This window comes from Cuculus canorus, chromosome 16 (assembly GCF_017976375.1).
Source record: "Cuculus canorus isolate bCucCan1 chromosome 16, bCucCan1.pri, whole genome shotgun sequence".
Classification (NCBI taxonomy): domain Eukaryota; kingdom Metazoa; phylum Chordata; class Aves; order Cuculiformes; family Cuculidae; genus Cuculus; species Cuculus canorus.
Genome location: NC_071416.1, coordinates 10,589,778 through 10,610,061, shown reverse-complemented (window position 1 = coordinate 10,610,061; position 20,284 = coordinate 10,589,778). Strand labels below are relative to the sequence as shown.

General features: G+C 42.1%; 1 protein-coding gene and 1 long non-coding RNA gene across 2 annotated transcripts; one reads left to right on the top strand and one right to left on the bottom strand.

The window, feature by feature from the left end:
* Positions 1-2,043: 2,043 nt before the first annotated feature.
* Positions 2,044-7,151, bottom strand: LOC128853838 (uncharacterized). The gene is made up of 3 exons (XR_008452646.1): positions 6,874-7,151; positions 6,596-6,703; positions 2,044-2,145 (listed from the first exon to the last, which is right to left on the bottom strand). It is a non-coding gene; the product is annotated as an uncharacterized LOC128853838 (long non-coding RNA).
* Positions 7,152-14,180: 7,029 nt separating this feature from the next.
* MRGBP (MRG domain binding protein) lies at positions 14,181-19,320 on the top strand. The gene is made up of 5 exons (XM_009563085.2): positions 14,181-14,374; positions 15,612-15,733; positions 16,282-16,363; positions 16,789-16,863; positions 17,914-19,320. Exons 1-5 carry the CDS (start codon positions 14,203-14,205, stop codon positions 18,102-18,104), a joined length of 642 nt encoding a protein of 213 aa, XP_009561380.2. The 5' UTR covers positions 14,181-14,202; the 3' UTR covers positions 18,105-19,320.
* The last annotated feature ends 964 nt before the right edge of the window (positions 19,321-20,284 follow it).

The following is a 20,284-nucleotide window of genomic DNA, read 5'->3' as shown; positions in this document are numbered from 1 at the left end:
AGCCTGTTATTTTCACAACACAGCCACACGCAGCGCTTTGTCATTTCCCGCTGTATACTAAACTGCTGTCGTCTCAGCGCTGTGTCTGTCTGACTCAGATGAACACCGGTGTGCGGTTTGTTATAGGACACAGAATGCAAAATCAGTGTTTAAGAGGGCTTTATCACTAAAACAGAAACACTGTGTTCTTGGCAGAGGAATGGAGGAGGGAGAAAGAAAATGGAGCTGTGGGGATATCAGGATCCTGCCCCGCTTGGATATTTAATGTGGGATTAAAGAAGGCAGTTATGGGTTTTCCTCCATTAGTTCATTTGTGGAAGACTGGGGCGTTCTTATTTGTGAAGCCTTTAAAACTCTTCTATTGGTCTGTTACTATGAATTTTTAATTATAACAAATTAAAATCCTGTAAGGCGACTTTGTTCTCTTTCATTTCTTTGTGATAAAAACTGGAAAAGGTGCTTTAGAACAGGCTTCCTACCAGTAAAACCCCAGCAGGACCAGGACTACAAGCCATTGCCGTGAGATAATTTGTAAGGACAAATCAGCATTCAGGTCTCGCTCTTCACAGTAGATTTGCTTGTAAAACATTGTCTTCTCCAAGCAGGTTTGGCACTGCTTGTGGCTGTTCATTTTGAAAACCCTTGCTGCTCGCAGATAAACAATTACAAGAAGCTCTAGGACCTTTTTTAATGAGGCATCACATAGTTCTGGTGGGAACACAGCAACTGTTGTCCATTGCATATTGAGTGGGAAAAGGAGGGAGCAAGAGTCACCTCCAAATTCACAAGAGTCGCAGGTGTATCCGTCAGCTGGGGCAAGGCGAGAGGAGTTCATCAGAGGCGGGGAACGCTGAGAACTGGACAACCTGCTGCTACAGAAACAAAGGCATCTCTAGGGGCTGCTTCCAAATGACTGCTAATGCAAGAAAAGGGACTAAAAATAAGTATTTTGCATGTAAAACAGCAATCACAGGCAGTTCCACTTAAATGCTGTGAAACCAAATATTTTCTGCTTATGATTACAGTCCATAATGGCATTTCCTAGAGGATATCACCGTGCTGCTGGCACAGACTAGAAGTCACTAAGGTAGTCCCAGGAAAGCCCGATGTCCAGTGTGTGGCTGGAAATCATTTACGCTAAATCATTCCCTGAAGAGCCTGTTCTGCTTCTGCAGAAACTAGGCAGGAGCCCACGTCCAGCGTGACTTGGCCCCTTCTCTTCGTCTTACTTTGTCCCTCCGCCTGCAGCTCAGAGAAACACAAGAATGTTCAGACAGAGTTCTGACAGACTTAATCACGGACTGACATATAAGGATGTGTGGGATTAATCATAGAGGAAACGTTCCACCTCGGGAGCCAGAGGCCTGGGGTATTAGGATGAGAAGAAAATCACAGAAAACTTGTTTTCATTAGAGTGGAGGAGCATAACATGTCAGCATTATTTTTACTGTATTTTGTCAGGGCCAGGAAGCTTCAAGCCTCTCTTGCAGCTTCTCTTTCAAGATGCAACCCAGCACGTCTCTTAGGGCTGTCAGACAAACTCACACTGCTGCTCCTTCCAAAGCTCCGAAAAAACTGATTCTCTTCTGCCAGAGATGCTCTTTGGCTTTATGAGGAGTTTAAGAAAACTCTGTACAGAGACGAAAATCCCACTCCAAGCTCACTTTTGTGTTACTCTATTCTATATATCAGATATTTTAAATGTGTTATTTAATGCCAATGACAGTTTTACCCTACACACTTTCAGCTCTGTGTTACCTGTGTGCCATATTTCTTCCTAGAGTTAAACATGAGGACTAACATCAGATTTTTCCTGATGTTAGAGAGATTTGGATCCAGACTCAATCTGCCTGACTAAAATCTATTCCAGCAAGAATACAAATGAGAGTACAATTCCAAATTATAAACCAGTTAACTAGGCTAGGATTTTATTTTGATTTTATAAACCAGTTTACTAGGATTTGTACCCCAGATTACCTTTTGCACTTCAGCCTCATTGCTTAAAATCAGTGAACAATCGTATTTGCTGAATATAAGGTACTCACGCTGGGTGGAGAGTGAAGATGTCAAACAGGGTATACTTAAAAAAAACTTCAGCCTGAACTGATCGAGCAGGTCATGTTCTCAGGATGGGTGAGTAGTGACCTATGGAAAGATTAGAGACCTAAAACATTCAGGCTAGAAAGCACCATTCCTCTGCTCTATCGTGTACAATAACATCACAGAAGAGACAAGTCAAAATAAATTCAAAACTACAAAATTGCTGTTAGTAGTGCTAATTCCTCAGTCGCAGGAGAAATGGTGTTGCAGAAGGAAAGAAGTGCTCTGAGAACTTTAAAACGCACTGAATTTCAGTGGTGTAAGGCAGGTATCCAACCATCAGCAGGGCTGCACTTAACTGCTTGACTATTCTCAAAACCAAATCACTTTTGTATTACAAAGTCACGGCTTTGTTTAAATTAATTGTAAAGTTACACTGAATTTTGAGAGCGATTAAGTAATTAGCAGTCATTAATCTTTGGTTGCCCGTTTCCCAAGAAGACCTGAATTCTTCAGTTAAGCGAGCTCTGAGGTCTCCGTAGCCTCTGGGTCAAGCCACAGAGATTACAGAGAGTTTTCATCCTGAGGCTGAATGGAAATGCACAAAAACCTAATGAGGATTCTGAAGAACATTCAGGTTTCCAGTTGCTGACACCAAAAGAGCTTATAAAGCAGCAAAAAGACAGCTGCCTCCATCAAACAACATCAATTTGAGATCTGATGCTTGATCCCACTTATCTTAATTATAACCTTTCATTAACCGCTTAAAGAGGAAAAACAATTTTAGTATAGTATCTCTTTGCAGAAGACTCAATTGAACAGTAAATTGAGGAAAAAAATCAGACTCACAATGCAGTAATAGCCAAAACGAAAAGCTTTTTCCCTTGCTGCCCTCTCATTATAAAGGGTCACAAAGTTTTAAAATTACATTATCTTCAATTATAAGTGACTTTTTGCAACGTAAATAGTAATTGTTCCAAACTGAAAATGAAAATTTAGGGTTTGGTAGGAGAAGTAGTTTCTTATATTAGGATATATCATAGATATTAACATTACATCTTAACAGGGTTTAAAAAAATTTATTGCCTTGTCTTTTTATATCTTTGAGGAATATGGGAATTTAAACCTCTTGGACAACCCTTACTCTATTGTGAATCCACTGAAACTGCTCCCAGTGCTGTGCCTTTGGGAGGTTCCCATCTCTTATGCACATTGTTGTTCGCAATCCTTTACCTGGAGCTGGACTTGGATATAGAACTGCCCAAAGGAGCAAATATCCATGTCTGAGGGTTTGAATTCGATCCTCCTGTAATGAATAGAGGATAGACCAAAAAAAGCCTTGTGTAAAACAAGTAGCTCAATGGTAAGAATTGTACTGCCATCCAGACACAGCATCTCTTTCTGTTTGCACCATTGTGAATCAGGAGTAAATGTGGTCACTTAATTTAGCAGATTTAGTCCGGTGTCACAGAATCATTGAATCACAGAGTGGTTTGAGTTGGAAAGGACCTCAAAGCCCATCCAGTTCCATGCCCTGCCATGGGCAGGGACACCTCCCGCTGGATCCGGTTGCTCCAAGCCCCATCCAACCTGGCCTGGAACCCCTCCAGGGATGGGACAGCCACAGCTTCTCTGGGCAACCTTGGCCAGGACCTCCCCACCCTCACAGGAACACATTTCTTCCTAAAATCTCATTTCAATCTCCTCTCTTTCAACTTAAAAACATTCCCCCTCACCCTATCCCTGCTCTCCCTGATCCAGAGCCCCTCCCCAGCTTTCCTGGAGCCCCTTTCAGCACTGGAAGCTGCTTTAAGGTCTCCCTGGAGCCTTCTCTTCTCCAGGCTGAACAACCCCAATTCAACCAGTCTATCCTCATAAAACAAGAGTTCATCACCACACTTTATTCTCTGCTATTTAAAGTACCGTCTGTTTGTACCTAAGGAGTTAAGGGAGCAGCATACATCGTGTATTCATTGCTCCAGTAAGTTCATGATTTTCATTTTCCGTAAATATATTTGTCAACCAACTTCCTATTATGAACTTGAATATTATCTGTATTAGAATCAGAAGTCTCAAACGGCCATTGTCAGAATTCATTTTATAAATTGGTATGAAAGGCAAGTATAAAGACACTAATCAGCAATCCTATCTAATAAAATTGATTAGAAGAACACATTTTTGCATGAGACCACCTTTATCATAGCCAAAGCAAATAGGAATTGTTCTGAATTTGAACAAATTAGAACCAATCCCATCAGGGCACAGAGGTAAGGTAATATACAGATATGAACTGCAGCAATAAAAGAGAAAGTGTAAAATGATAAAAGATTATTTTTCTTAAAAATTCGATTAAGTTGATCCAAGAAGAATAACTTCAAAAATTCAAAGTGGTGAATGCAGCTTATTATGTTCTTGGGTTCCTCTTCCAGAACAGACTGTGGATATAGAGGAAAACTCATCAGCTCTCCTAACATCCCCACTTGTGCTGAAGATAAATTATGCTTCGGCACATAGGTCCATAAACAGCTACACACCTTATACGTGAAGTTATTTTCTCAGGGCAGAAAGATTGTCGTTTCATCTCACATTTGATCATGGATTTAGATAGAATTAATCAGACTGCCCTTCAATGGAGAGACATTAAATGCATGTAGCAGCAAGACTCTTTCAAATAGCTTCAGAAACTGCTTTACACCAAATGGGGAGAAGCTGCCACACACCGCGTTGTGCCCATGTTTGAAAGCCACCACAGATCGTCGCAGCTGGACACTGTCAGAAAGGCAGCAGCAGATTGAATGTCATCCTGCGCAAGAGCAGAGCTCCTGAAATGAGAACACCATCAAAGTCACCTCTGAGCATGAAAGTTTGTCAGCTGTGTAAGGGCAAGAGTTGTGTTAGACCCTGGGCTAACTCTGCATCTGTTCCTATTACTTTCCCTGATGAAAAATCCTTCCCATAAAGGAAAAAAAAACCAAACCACACAAACAATTATGAGACCAGTTTAAAGGGAATCATTTAACAAAGGCAGTGAATGAAACAGCATTTTAAATTTGCCACAAACCTTATTTTTTCCACCTCTCATTTTAAGTCTTTTTCTTCTTCGGCTACTGAGCATTTGGTCTTCAGGCTAAGAAATAACAGGGAGGACAGCAGAACCAGATATAGGGGGGAAAAAACATCAGAAAGGCCAGCACAGAAAGCCATTGCTGAGAAACGCATCTAATGAGTAGGTCTGGTGGAAGGTTGATTTTGTCCTCTGACCAAAGACACGTGGTTCTTCTAAGGTCACAGGACTCTTCCTTCAAAAGCACCAAACAAAGCATCGGTAGATCCGAATTCTATTCTAAACTTACCACAACTGTAAAGATTTTTCTAGCGGAGATATAGTCATTCAAAAGAAAAATTGTGGTGATTATGTTTAACCAAAAGTAGAGAGCACTTCAGGCAACAGCTTCCAGGAAGGGGAAATAAAATACTGGGAACAAAGCCATCCTTTGAATCTTGTAAATATTTATTATCATTGTATGAGCAATTCAGAATTCTGGTGTGCAATGTTAATAGGACCCATTAAAGTTCACCTGAGCCCCAAATTTCCTACTGTTAAAACAAAATGGATTTTTCTTATTATTTTCTCAAAGTACATCGTGCTCTATTATATGGTAAGATGTGTGCAGATTCCAAATGAACTTTCATCTGCTTCTAATAGTGAATGAAAAAAGAAAGCCTTTAAAAAATCAGAAATATAATGTCATTGAATAATTCTTATCTCAGGACTGCTAGTGAACCTAGGGCCTAATTTAGCATCTCTGAAGCTGCTGCAAAAAGAATCTTCTGGTTTTTTAAGGCTTTGATATCTCCCAGCACCAGAGAGCTGGGAAAAGAGCTGTGTTCTGAAATACTTGAGTTAGTGCTGATTTACAGCGAGTTTGGCAAATACAGAATAAAGACATCACATTTTCCTTCACAGCTCTGCAGACCCTGAGACACAAAGCACGCAGACACCTGGTTTGAGGCATGTGAGTTAATCACATCTCAGCCAGGATGACATTAGTAGTTAACAAATGTACAGATTCTCTGAGAACAAAGGGTCAGCTTTGCCTCTCTCCCATCCAAGCAGGTCCAGACATCCTTGCAAATCTGAAAACTACCCAGTGAAGGAATATTAGAAACAAGGAGGATTTTTGTCTTTCCTAATTCTTTCGACCATGCAGTAGCATCTCTCGTGTGCTACAGGATCTCCAAGACCTGAGATTCACAGATAGGTATGAAGTGGTTGAGGAATCACAGAGATCTGAATTGCCCTAGGACTTCTCCAACTCCAAGAGGACAATCTGTAGCATCTGCTTCTCTACTGCCCGCTCTTGATGGCTTCCTAAGACCTGGTCTAAAGTCTTCTGAAAGACCCCCCCCAAGACATCGGTACACTCTGCATCATCATTTCCCTTGGACAGCAGAGGGTCCTTCTCCAATGGGAAAGTAAGAAAAGCAATTCGGATCGTCAGCAGAGACGGTTTTAAGAATGAAATAAGAGCAGGAGATACTTGATAACTCTTACATGGACTGGAGGATGAGTCAGTGGGATGTGTAGGTGGGATCCAAAGCCAGACAAAGCATTGCGTACACCTGAGCATCCGCCTCTTATGCTTCACCTTCTGGCTCCAATCTATAAATAGTTAGCGAGATTTTCAAAGTATGCCCCTCACCACACATAGTAAAATCAAATAGCGATTTTCTTAATAAGTTTCTCACATAGTAAAATGGTGAAGTTATGCATTATGAAAGAAATTGAATCCTTCCTACTATTTAGAAAATTGTTTAAACTCGATACTTTACCTCTGGTACTGTGTCAAGGAGCAGGAATGGCTGAGGCAATTGAGAAATCCTGAATAGGAGGAAAAGATCTCTCTCCTTCCAAAAAGCTTACAGTTGCAGCATGGTGGGAGAAGCTGTGAAACACGCTAACTGGCTTTGTAGCTAACGTGATTATGCAAAGGAGATGATAGCGATAGCGCTGCCCTGCCATCGCTTACAATGGCATCTCTTCTCTTTCAATTTTACATCATTTTCATGGAATTTGGGTCTGTCAGGTTACCCTGCCATAGGATTCATGTGAAAATGAGACCCTGATTCTAAGCAACTGATTCAGCTGAGGAAATGGGAGGTGTTAAGGCTGCTATGTGTTAAGTAAAGGGAGGAAGATTATTCAAAAAATGCAAAGAGATAAAATTGATTTAAATGTGCAAGTTTGTAGTTACTTCTATTCCAGAAAAAGATTGAGGCCATTCTAAGTAACAGATCTGTAAATCGCAGCTGGCCTCAGAACACTCCAACATATGTGTTCAGATGGGAATTATGATATACATGTAAAATTACATTTCGATAGGAATCCGAGCTGGAGTCTGAAGTGAATGCCCATTTCTGCTGGCTTGAAATAGCAACACTGGGGGACAGGCTACTGAGCGAAATAAATAAAGGACAAAGCAGGACCAGGAATTTAAAGATGGACAGTGATTTTAGCTGCATAATAGAGCACATTGGCCAAGTATCAATCCACTATAAATTTCTCAATCACCAGAACTCAACTATGTAGTGTTCTGAGTAGGAATCACTGCAGAAGGTGGTAATTAGAATTTTGGAGTGCAGTAGAGAACTGCTGATCCAGTGGGCAAGTTTATGCAGTTACATCCCTCATGACGGTAATACACATAATATGCCAAACTTCTTAAGCAATAGCCCATTGGCATCATTGACATTTACATCAACTCATATCATCTCTGTACAGTTTATAAAACCACTGAATTACAGTATACAAGCACCAATGCACTAGTAGAAACCCTGCCTGCTGAATCAGAAAAGAAAAACTAACTGCGTGTATCAGTCCATAACAAAAAGAGTTGCATGTATTACCTTGGTGGTATTGTTAGCTGTCTGTCTCTTTTTAAAGGAACGAGTTTATATGTGTATATACTTATATTTTTATATAGTAATGTCAGTCGTGACAGTGCTGTTTGCAGCCTTTCTTTAAACCTGTTTATTTATCTGAAGGTTTTTTTCCTCCTGAGACACCCCAGGCAGGCGCATGGTGAAAACTGACACTTCGTTGGCTATGAAGATGGAAACACTTCCATGCTTCAGATCTAATCCAAATACTTCAAGTTACTGATATAGTAACTTTGGCATTTTTGTACAGTTTTAGAAGGAATAACTGGCTTTGAAATATATGGTGTAAATTAGAACTAAAAAAATAAGAGTCACAGGCCTGAAATATGGTAACCAACTGTCTCCTGTCTCATTCTACAGGTGTCTCCCAAACTGACAAATCAATAAAAACAAGAATCACCATCACTGAAATCAATGGGTTTTTTCCCCTTTAAATTAACACTTAAGCATAAGACAGATATTTTTTTTTTTTGCACTTGATTTGGTTTAAGATTATTAAAGATAGTGGTGAATTCATTGAAAAGAACAAAACTCAGAGACATTAGGCAACACCTGTCACAGTTGCTCCTGATCCAGGACAGTAGCATCTGTCTGGTTGCAGGCAAACTCTGACCCATTTTAAGAGCTTCTCCTACCAGTAGAACAACTGCAAATATACTGATGATTCCCAATTTCTTCCTCATGTGACAAATTTCACTCCATACCCAGTGAGGAATCTGACTCAACAGATAAAGTTCCATCATGAGATATATTGGTTTATCAAGCACACTCTACTGTGAGTAATTATGCTTTTTGCACGTGAGGATAAACCCAGAATTACACAGCTCTGGTTTGGTTCTGTAAATGAAACAAAGGCTTGGAATTCTGGAATCAAAACAAAGTGGTTTTAACTCAAAACGGGAGACAGGACAGGGCTATTTTCCATGACAAACGGGGAAAAAAGATCCTGTTACTGGTCTTTTGTGGACTCTCCTGTTTCAGAGAACGCTGAATCTAAAGACATATTTCTACACATCAGAGAAATTCAGGTGTTCTTTGACAAGTTACTTGGCTTAGTTCCGGCTGGTGCTGCTGATTTATTGTTGTTGCAAGCCAAATTTCATACTAACCTGTTGTTTCCACAGCTTTCTGTAACAGCAGCGCTGCCGGGCTGGCTGCAGCTCCAGTTTGTTCCTAACACATTCTTGTTTGCCAATATTTCGCATCCTTACTAGGAAGCAATCCTAAACATCCCCCAGATGATGGAGCCGAATGGATGGTGCTGAGGGGCGCTTGTGAATCTTCTCAGGTAGTCAAAGCTGAAATGCAAAAGAGGCCCTAACATAACATCCCGACCTCTCGACTTGCACAGTCCTGTCAAGGTTTGTATGTGCTTAAGGAGTACCCAAACTTCATGAAAATCTGCTGTCGCCCTCCGCCACACAAAAGGCTGAGAGTGACTATCGTTTCATTGCTACATATTCGGGTTTGGTGCTTGTCTGCTTTCCTTCTGCGGATCCCTGGTGTTTGTGCTATGTCTTTTTCATTTTAGAGAGCAGTACTTTTGTTCTGAAAAATAAATTATAAGAAATGACCCAGAGGAGAAAAATTATGATCTGAATAATCCCAATCAGAACACTGAAACTGTGAAGGAAGCGAATCCCGTAAGAGTTATGCTGACCAGCTGGGATAGTGTGCGTTTAGCTCAGCAAACACTTTAGGTCCTATCAATAATGATCAGCTTCAGTAAAAGACGCTACAGTCCTCCTGTGTTTGCTTGGGGCAGCCAGGCGTTCATGAACTGATTCTTGGGCTCACCTTGAAGTAGTTCTTTCTAAATCCACTGGTCCTTCTTTACGCTTCTCTGTAAGCCTGGAATATGATGGTTTTATTAAACTGAAAAATCAGTAAGACAGCTTTTCCTTCTCCAATCCCCACTCTGCATGGGGATATTTTGAAGCTTAACAGCAGCAGTAACAAATGCTTCTGTGCATGCTTAGAGATAATTATTAGCACTGTTTTCAATCTATTTTTCCAAGGCTTGCCATCTGATGCCCCACTAGTCTGTAGCCTCTCTCCGCTGGGAGAATGAGCCAACTGATCACAAGGGAAAATTTGGTTCAAGAACATATGTCTCAGCAAACAGAACGTATCCTGTCTCTGACAGCTGCCTCCCAATGCTTTGCTGCTCCCTCCCCCCTCATTTTGCATTAAATTCAGTACTTTTACCCCTACAAGTAGTCATGCAGGCCAGATCTGAGAGTGAAATCCCTGTTCAATGTTCTCCAGAAATAATCAAAGGCACTGTTTGCTAAGAACTTGGTAACAGGGAGAAAGCTGGGAAGTATCTCCTCACTTACTTCTGGAAGAGGCAATGCTCTTCAAAGGGCTGTGTGATGCATTTATCTTTTTGATTCTTCCTCTTTGACAGGTTTAATGCGAAGAAAATCACATCTATATTGAATTATCTTCATTGATTTATTAAAAGATGTGCAAAGTGATCAAGCTCCAACTTTTGGACAATTCCCTGTGCAGCCCTGTTAAGCAAAATTTCCTACAGTGATATATCCTACAGATATCACAGTGAAAGAGTGGGCTTTGAAAGTACAGCTAAGGCTCACTAATCAGATCAGAATCCCTCTTTTCAGGAGGTCCTCATCAGTCAGAAAGGAGAATATTTGGAAATGCTGAAATACTTCAAGGCACTGAGGTTACTTATCTTATAGGAGGATTTATGGACCTCGGAGCAATTTAGTGCAGGACTATGTATGTACTTCTGCATATAAAATCTATGTATGCAATGAAAATGGCACAATACAGTACCTTATTACTCAGTTTGCCAAAAAATAAACCTAGCTATGGCTAGTGATGCACACTCAGCATCACATGGTAGATGGGCTAAAATCCCCTAGAAAAGGTTGTGGCTGAATTTAATGCAAAATTATGCAGATTATGTTCTTGTACAAACACTCATAATAAAAATTATGCAGGATTCGGAAGGAAGTTTTTGCTTTGTTAAGGACACTAACACATGGTGTTCTAAAATAATGACAGAAATAGTTGTAGCCATATTGCTTATCCCAGAAAACCAACGCTTCTAGAAAGAATGCCAAATGTTGGGCGTATTTCTCAGTTGTTCAGGCTGCAACATCTTATGAAATATCAGACCATCTTTCCCGCAGGGACGTGACCTGATTCAGCCAAGGACTGAGCACCCTTGGTTGATATAATAAGCAGCCAGGATTCTAAGGCAGAATGTAACCTTGAGAGTGGGAAAAAAATAGAGGGGAATTGAATTGAGCATGTCTTACATCGCTGATATCTGCTTAAAAACAAAAGTGAGGTTTTAAACTTGAATAAGATGGGGGGGTAATTTTTTCACAATCTGAAAACTGTGTTCAATGACGAGGAATAAAACACATCTGAAATTTAAAAAGAGAAAAATTTAACGCTGATCCTAATCTAGGTAGAGGCTGGATGTGACATTGTTATAGGCTCCCATATGTTTCCTAAAGGCATTGAAAGAGGACATTTAGACAGAGGGAAATGTAATTATTTGTGATTGAAACAAAAGAGCAACCAATTTATGCATATACTCTTCCTGTTGAATTAGCATTACGCTACTGAATTAAATTATTTTCATATGCTATTGTGCTTTCAGAGGTAGCCATATGTTTTTTCACATTCTGTTTCACATGCTACTTTTTTTAGTTATCAGAACTTAATGACATAAAAATTGCTACCTGAGTTGACACGGTTATTCCCTCTTGACAACAGTCTCAGTAGAAGCATAACGTGACAGATGAGAGCACAGGGTTTCACACAGACTTAAAAATAATTAAAAAACATCTTCCTGTTAAACTTTGAAAGCTGTTCCACCGGGGAACGATTCTTCTAGTCTGTAATTTATTTGCTTTTCTTTATTCCTTCATTTTTCTACACCTAGAAACGTGTATGAAAACAGGAATTTAGTTGTTCAGGAACTCATTTACTCCTGCTGTGCAGTCATCACAGGAAATCATAACCCTCTCTTTCGGTAGCAGCTTAAGACCAGGTAGCAGCGTAGATCAAATAAACAGCAGAAGATTAAACAGCTCTGAGAGCCAGGGCTGGATTTAACTGGAAAAGCCTGCGGACTTGTATTTAAGATCGACAAAATCTAGTTGATATATCTTGGCTCAAAATGAGGAACGCAGTGTGAAGCCTGAGCCGTGTGAAGTTCAGCGCAACCGAGACGTAGGTACAGAGGGGTCAGCAGGCAGAAGAAATATTTCTAGACATTCAAGTAGTCTTCTTGTGGAAAGGTCATTCCAGGAAGATCTCTTTTGCTCTGAATGGAAACAGTTATTCCCAGAAAATTTCAACAGCCTCTAAACCAAAGTGGAGGAAGAGAGACTCCTTTTCCATTTCAAGAGGCCTGAACCCCACTGGAGAGGAGCATTTGTAATCAATCATCCGTACCCAGCATCCACACCACCGAACTTCCCAAAGTTCTGGTTTTAATTCATTTTGAATGTTTACTTCATGTTTGATTAATTTGTTTTGGGTGTAATCTTTACATCAAGCCCCAGACAACACCACAAATCGGCTTAATTCTTTGCATATCAAAAGCACAGAAAGTGTAGCATTACAGGAAATTGCATCTTTCCCTCCTTACTTTTTAGTATTTGGATAATTTGCATGACAATAATGTCTCTCTGCTTGTGATTTTTTGTCCCCGCAGCTTTATTATTCACTCAAGAGTCATTCTTTGCACATGATGTCATTGTTGTTTGCTATGGAAATAATTTCGATATCACAAAAAGGATTAAGACTTCAAGAGAGGAGTGAGCAAGAGGAAAACCTGATCACCTAAGCAACAGAAGTCCTGTTTCATGCTCTGTGTCTAATAATACCTAACAAGGCAAAAACCCCTGTCAACAAAGGAATGAGATTTCTCTTTCTTCCGAAACAAAATGGGATTTTATGCATTAAATGATGGATGAAGCTGGTGGGTTCTGCATTTTTCAGGCGTGCCAGATGAAGTTACTTGTGAAGCATCAATGTCAGCTTGACATAAAGAGTCATAGAATCATGGAATGGTTTGGGTTGGAAGGGACCATGAAGGTCATCTTGTCCAGCCCCGCTGCAGTGAGCAGAGACACCTTCAGCCACACCAGATTGCTCAGAGCCCCATCCAACCTGACCTTGAACGTTTCCAGGGATGGAGCGTTGATCACCTCTTTAGGCAACCTGTGCCAGTGTTTCACCACCCTCAGTGAAAATAATTTATTGGGAAAAAACGGGATATGGACTGGGACAGGGATTGGGATTGGGACTGTGCCTGGGACAAGGACTGGGATTGGGGATGGGACAGGGTTTGGGACTGGGGCTGGGATTGGGATTTGGATCAGGATTGAGATCGGGATTGGGAATGGAATTGGGATTGCATCTGGGATTGGGACTGGGATCAGGACTGGGATTGTTATTGGGATTGTGATTGGGGCTGGGATTGGTACTGGGGCTAGGATTGTAACAGGGACGATGTGGATTAGAAGTGGGATCGGAACCAGGATTAGGACTAGGTCTGGGACTGAGGCTGGACTGGAACTGGTACTGGCATTGGGTCTAGGATTGGGACAGGGACTGGGATTGAGGCTGGGATTGTAACTGGAATGTGGATTGGAACTGAGATTGGAACCAGGACTGAGACAGGGACTGGGGCTAGCACAGGGACTGGCACTGGGATTGGGACTGGGATCAGGATTGGTACTGGGACTGGCATGGTAAAGTGGGACTGGGTCTGGGACTGGGATGGGGATCGGGATTGTCATTGGGATTGGTACTGAGACTGGTACAGGGTTTGAGACTGGGACTGGGACTGGGGCTGCGATTAGGGTTGGCACTGGGATTGGAATCGGGACTGAGACTGGGATTGGGACTCAGATGGGGATTGGGATTGTCACTGGGATTGGGATTGGGACATGGATTGGAATTGGGATTTGATCCAGGACTGGTACAGGGACTGGCACTGGGATTGGGACTGTGATCAGAATTGAGTCTGATATCGGGATCGGGTCTGGGATCACGACTGCCACGCGGCTCCCGCTGCTCTCCCCCGCCCTGAGGCCCCGCCCCGGCCTCGGCCCAAGCCCCGCCCACCAGTGACCGAACCTCCGCCCACCTCTCGCCCAGACCCCGCCCATAACTGTCTTCAAAGCCACGCCCAGACCCAGGCCCCGCCCACCTCCCGCCCGCGCGGCCATGGGGGAGGTGGAGGGCGGTGCGCCGGGCGCCGCGGAGAAGGCGGCCCCGCTCCCCGCCGGAGGGGCCGCGCCCGGCCCGGAGCCCGGCGTGGCGGAGGAGGCGGCGGTGGTGTGGAGTCCCGAGGTGGAGGTGTGCCTGTTCCACGCCATGCTGGGCCACAAGCCCGTGGGTGAGCGCGGGCCGCGGGCTCCAGTGGCGGCGGGGCCGGGCGGGGAGCGGGGACACAGGCCCGGCCGCAGAGGCACAGGCACAGTCGCAGGGCAAATCCCGGCGCCCTTCCCAGTCCCCCAACTCCCCAGTCCCCCGCGTTTCCCAGACGCAATCCCAGTCTCAGTAATAGTGACAGTCACGATCCAAATCCCAGGTGCAGCCTCGGTCCGTGTCCCAGCCCAGTCCCAATCCCGGCCCCAGTTGCAATCTCTGTTCCAATCCCCACCCCAGTCCCAGTAGCAGCCACAGTCACAATCCAAATCCCAGTCCTCATCCCAGTCCCCTGCAGCTTTTCCAGGCTTGTGGGGCTGTGAGGAGGGAGGCACTGCATCCTGCGGCCCCTCAGCCAGCCCTCACCTATGGAATTCTGTGTCCAGTGCTGGAATCCCCAATGTAAGGGTATGGAACCGTTGGGATGGGTCCAAAGGAGGCTACAAGGATGATCCAAGGGATGGGGCACCTCTGCTGTGAGGGTCATGGTCTAGAGACACACTTAGCGGGACTGGATTGATGGTTGGATTTGATCTTAAAAGGTGTTTTCCAACCAAAACCATTCTGTGATTTCTGTGACAGGCAGAGAGTTGGGGTGGTTCAGCCTGGAGAAGAGAAGGCTCCAAGGAACCTTAGAACAGCTTCCAGTACAGAAAGGGGCTCCAGGAAAGCTGGGGAGGGGCTTTTTACAAGGGCCTGGAGTGGTAGGACAAGGGGGAATGGCTTTAAATCAGAAGGAGGAAGATTTAGACTAGGTATTGGGAAGAAATTCTTCACGATGCGGGTGGGGAGGCCCTGGCCCAGGCTGCCCAGAGCAGTGGTGCCTGCCCCATCCCTGGAGGTGTTCCAGACCAGATTGGATGGGGCGTGGAGCAACCAGATCCAGTGGGAGGTGTCTGTGCCCATGGCAGGGAGTGGAACTGGCTGGGCTTTGGTGGCCCTTCCAACCCAAACGGTTCTATGATTCCCCTTTCCTGACTGGATGCCTTATCCCTCCTTCTGTTGTTTTCCATGCAGCCTCTCTAAAAGCTCTGGATGTGTTATCCAGTGGGGCACCCTCCACTGAACAGCACCCATAATAGGGTGAAACACTTGCCCCGCAGGGCTGCCATACTGCCCCATGTTCCATGATTTCTTTGTAACAACAGGGAAGTTTGTGGGATAAATAAAACTGTAGTGTTAATTTCACTGAGTTCTTGCCCTAGGTGTGAATCGCCATTTCCACATGATTTGTATCCGAGATAAATTCAGTCAGAACATCGGACGGCAGATTTCTTCCAAAGTGATTTGGGACCATCTGAGCACCATGTATGATATGCAGGCTCTTGTGAGTATCCAGGGTTGAAGCAGCCACTTTATTTATTTATTTCTTACACTTCAGCAGTTTTGATATGCCAAAATCACCTGGACTGTCAGACCTTTCAAGTTACCAACAATTATGTGTTGTTCCAATGAGTTGATGGGGTTTTCCATGTATTACAAGTGTATTGGGTGGGAGACAATAAAACCTATAGTATCTGTTCTGTTTTTTTCCATACTGTATTCTGACTTTGTTTATTGAAGGTGTAAGTGCTGATCCGGAAAGCATTAACACAGGTACTTAGTTGTCAATTTAGGAGATTATAGTGTGTTTATATAAGAATTTTCCATGTTTGGGTTCCAGAAATGATCTCAAATGATCATGAGTCATGATCTTGGGTATCTTGACCTTAGTAATCAGTTTGACATCAGGAGCCTCCTGATTCTCTGATGTCTGAACTGTGTTAGAAATTATTTCGCTACTAATTACATGTAAAATAAAACTTATGAACTTTTAAATTGAAATGAAAGTTCTTTACCAAAGTCATTCATAGACGTCTTTCTTTTCTTTCTAAGCACGAATCTGAGATTCTTCCGTTCCCTAATATAGAGAAGAATTTTGTTCTTCCTGATGAAATGATTCAAGAAGTGAGAGAAGGTAAGATCTGACAGCAGTCTCTTATTCTTGGTTGCTCTAATCTTGTCTCAGAACAGGTAGTTAAGCAGACCTCTCCCCAAAAAAAGAACATAATGTGCCGCTCTAAGGCTGTTTTTTCAGACTGGTGCATGAGGTGTATCAGGAAAGGATGTGTTAAACAGTAACAACTTTATCTCATTAATTTTTTAATCAGTTGACTGAAGGAAACTGTTGGGGGGAACGATTGCTGCTCGTGCTGTTTGTATGTGCACTATCCGCCTCTGTGATTGACCGCTGTAGGAGACAGGCCTTTGGTCACGTTCTACACAGTATTTCTCATGTTCTTAAATGTAACATAGGTGGAATGTCAGCATACCACAAACAGGTTCTCTGCGTACTATTTAGATTCAGCTTCTCTAACAGTTACCTAACAATCTTACCTGTAGGAAAAGTCATGATAGAAGAAGAAGTGAAAGAGGAAATAAAAGAAGAGATGGAAACGCATGCAGGTCCAGAAGAAGGTAAATTTGTAACTCTCTACTGTGTGATGTGACATGAAAAAACATCTGTAACTCTTGAGAAATTCATGTTAAAGTCTGAATACCAAATATGGTCTGTTGTGATTTGTATTCAGAGTTAGTATATGGTCATACCAAGAACTCAAATAATTTTAGGATTACAGACTAGGCAGTTGCCAATATCTGATGCTGGGAAAGATTTCTCCTTTGCTGTTAATTCATACATGCAAAGTTGTATAGCTTTGGGGTTTTTGTTTTTCCTATGTGCTTGCCAGAACCCTGGGAGTCTGAGGACTAAGAATCTCTGAAAGAAAGTCAAGTCCACTTCTAGTGAATATAAATACTCTGTGTTAGGATCTTTGCAGCCACGGGGGAAAACAGGACCCATAAATCAAAAAAGATTGTAGGATTGTATACTTAACTGGGGAGGCGGGCAGAGTGGGTTTTATTTTACTTTAGTTGCATTATCTTGCTTCTTTTAAATACAAAGCTTATTTTCCTAACACTTTGCTGTAGAACAAAGTCAAATGCAAACAGCAGAGATCCTGCCGTTTACCTTAAGAGAACAAGCCAACTGTTATCTATATAATTTCTTAATATTTATATCACAGGATAAGTGGGTTTTTGAGTGCAATAAAAGATCTATAAATGTGTTTTAAAAATACATTAAATTTGAATGTTCACTATTTGGTATCTATAATACCAAATGTAACTACTATTGCTGAATATAAGTTCCATAGATTGATCCTATGTTCTATAAGTTTTCCTATTAAGTATTTTAATTTTAAGCTCTGTTTAATTCCCCTTAATTAATTCCATTTTTAGCTTGTCAAAATACGTGTCTGTCTTCAAAGCAAATAATAAAAGCAAAATGTGCCTTTCTTACAGAAGATTTTTCCTTTAAAAGCGTAAGTAGTGCTGAAATGGTGGTTAAATATATTGAGAATTGATTGGTTTGGAAAGCTTTATGTAATATAAAGAAAATTTATATCACTTCTGGTTTGCCTACTTGTGTAAGTCTGATCTGGAATCATTACTTTGATCCTGTTCCAGTTTTTACACCCTCTGGAAGTTTAGGAAAAACAACTGAGAAGCCAAGCGGCAAAGAGAAAGAGAAAACTTCGTCAGATCCTGGGTCCAAAGAAGGATCTGATAAGAGGAAGCGCAACAGAGTCACTGAAAAGGTCTTGAATGCAAACAGTAACCCTTCCAGCCCAAGCGCTGCGAAGCGACGCAGAACATAAAGCAAGCTGTGAGCCAGAGGAGTAACAAACTGAGCATGAAGAGGGAACATGAAAAACAAGTAGCAAGATAGTCACTACGTAAACTTTTTGAGTAAGGAAAAGGTATCTGAGCCAGGTATTTGAAGAATCTGCACATTGGCTTCATATACGCAAGACTCGGCCTGTCTTTCCTGATGTGTTTTCTGCTCAGCATTGAGTAGCTGAGCAACAGCCGCCTTCTCGGGGTGCTGGGGGAAGATGCTGGCACCGTTAAGAGTTTGTTTGCAACAGTTCCACTGGTTGCATTTCAAACAAGTAACACACTGTTTGTCAGCACAGTTCATGAAACAGGTGCTTGTGAAACACAGAGCCTCAGTTCACGAAAAACATAGGTTATTTCTGTAAATTTTGGGCTATTTTTTCTGCCTTTGCTTTGTTTCTGCCTACAAATATCACAGACCCTTCTGTGAGTGATGTTCTTTGGCCAGTTTACTTACTACAAGCATAGCGTTTGTATCAAATGCCTGAATTAATTGTTTCAGTAAAAGTAAAATTCTGTTTAATAGAGATAACTACTGAGTGGAAGTATTTTTTTACTCTGCTTACTGAAAGAACCTTTACTTCTTTCATCCATACTGACATAACATTTTTAATCTTCAAGTTTATATCCCATAAGTAAGGTGAAAATGGTAAGATCCCTAAATAAAATAATCGGTGAGGGCCCTAAATAAAATACCCAGTGATGTCACATGGTTTTGTAAAGGACTGGCTGAGCTGTCCATGGATCTGGAGGTGTTGATTCATCTATTTGTGCTCTGCTAGTGTGTAACAGTGGAGTTTGTACATCATTATTTATTTTTTTTAAGCATTTCTAGTAGATGTTAATGTCATTGGTAATCGAAAATGTTAATTCTGTTCTACAACTTAAGAACCTTCCTGACATCGCAGTGCTTAGTTTTTCGATGCCAGAATACTAAGATCTGTTGAAGTTCCTGGTTTTGTGTTGTGAAAAGGTGGACTACAACCAACAAACACATGTTAAAAGGTGAATGAAGTAGGCTGAACTGTTCCTGCATTTGTTTCACCGTATTAACTCCCAGTTCATAACAAGAACTACTTCTTAATCTGTCAGTATTGCCTTCAAGGTGAGAAACTACGACTGTACTAGTGTTTGGTTTTATTCTAGGTATGTAGACAAGTTCTTGTCTGCGTTATCTGCTTCAGTTATTTTATAACAAGAATAAATTTGACTTGTCTTTATTTTACTAAATGGTTATGGTGTCCCAACTTAATTTGAAAGTTGTTTAGGTATCATGTGCCTTTAATGAAATTGGTCAAAAGTGCCTACCTGGGGTATTGTTTTTACCAACTTTGTCTAAAGCTTAGGAACTACTGCCTTGCTAAGATATTTGATAAGAACTCCTGGCTTGCTGCAGTCGTGATGGGTTGCTGTGAGTTTCCAAACCAGAGGATTCTCTCTGTTCTAATTAGCATGATGCAGTTTTAAAGCACTGAGTTGTTAAAGGTGTAGGTTTTGTTGCAGTCTGTCAGAAGTCTGCACTTGCACGCATTGCTGAGCTCTAGGAGGCTAAACTCTTTCAGGATAGCTGCTGTAACCACTTGGACAGCATGGTGCAAACTTACGGCTTCGGGGTCTGAAATAGCAGGGTGTAAACCGGTTCCGAGCCAGCTGGTGTAAAATGCCAAGAATGTAGTGCTGTGCTCCAGGTGGAGAGCCTTCCAAAGGGTAATCTGCCAGCTGGCAGCTCTAGAAAGCTCTGCTTTGCAGGAGGGGTGCTATAGGTATCTTAGGTATCTTAGGTTTTCTGGGTGGGAAGAAATCAAACTTCTATAACCTTATGTGAAGAAGCTCCAGGTTTTAATTTTGGCATTGAAGATGCTCTTATTAATTTATTTGTTGGTGCTATGAAGTTGCAGAAGTTGTGAGCACAGATTATCATCAAAATGCTGAAATATGAATGCCTCTCTTAAACTGGAAGAAGGAAAATTTAGATTAGACATTGGGAAGAAATTCTCCACGGTGAGGGTGGAGAGATCCTGGCCTGCATTTCCCAGGGAAGCTGTGGCTGCCCCATCCCTGGAGGTGTTCAAGGCCAGGTTGGATGGGGCTTGGAGCCCCTGATCCATTGGGAGGTGTCCCTGCCCATGGCAGGGGGTGGGACTGATACAAGAAGTACATT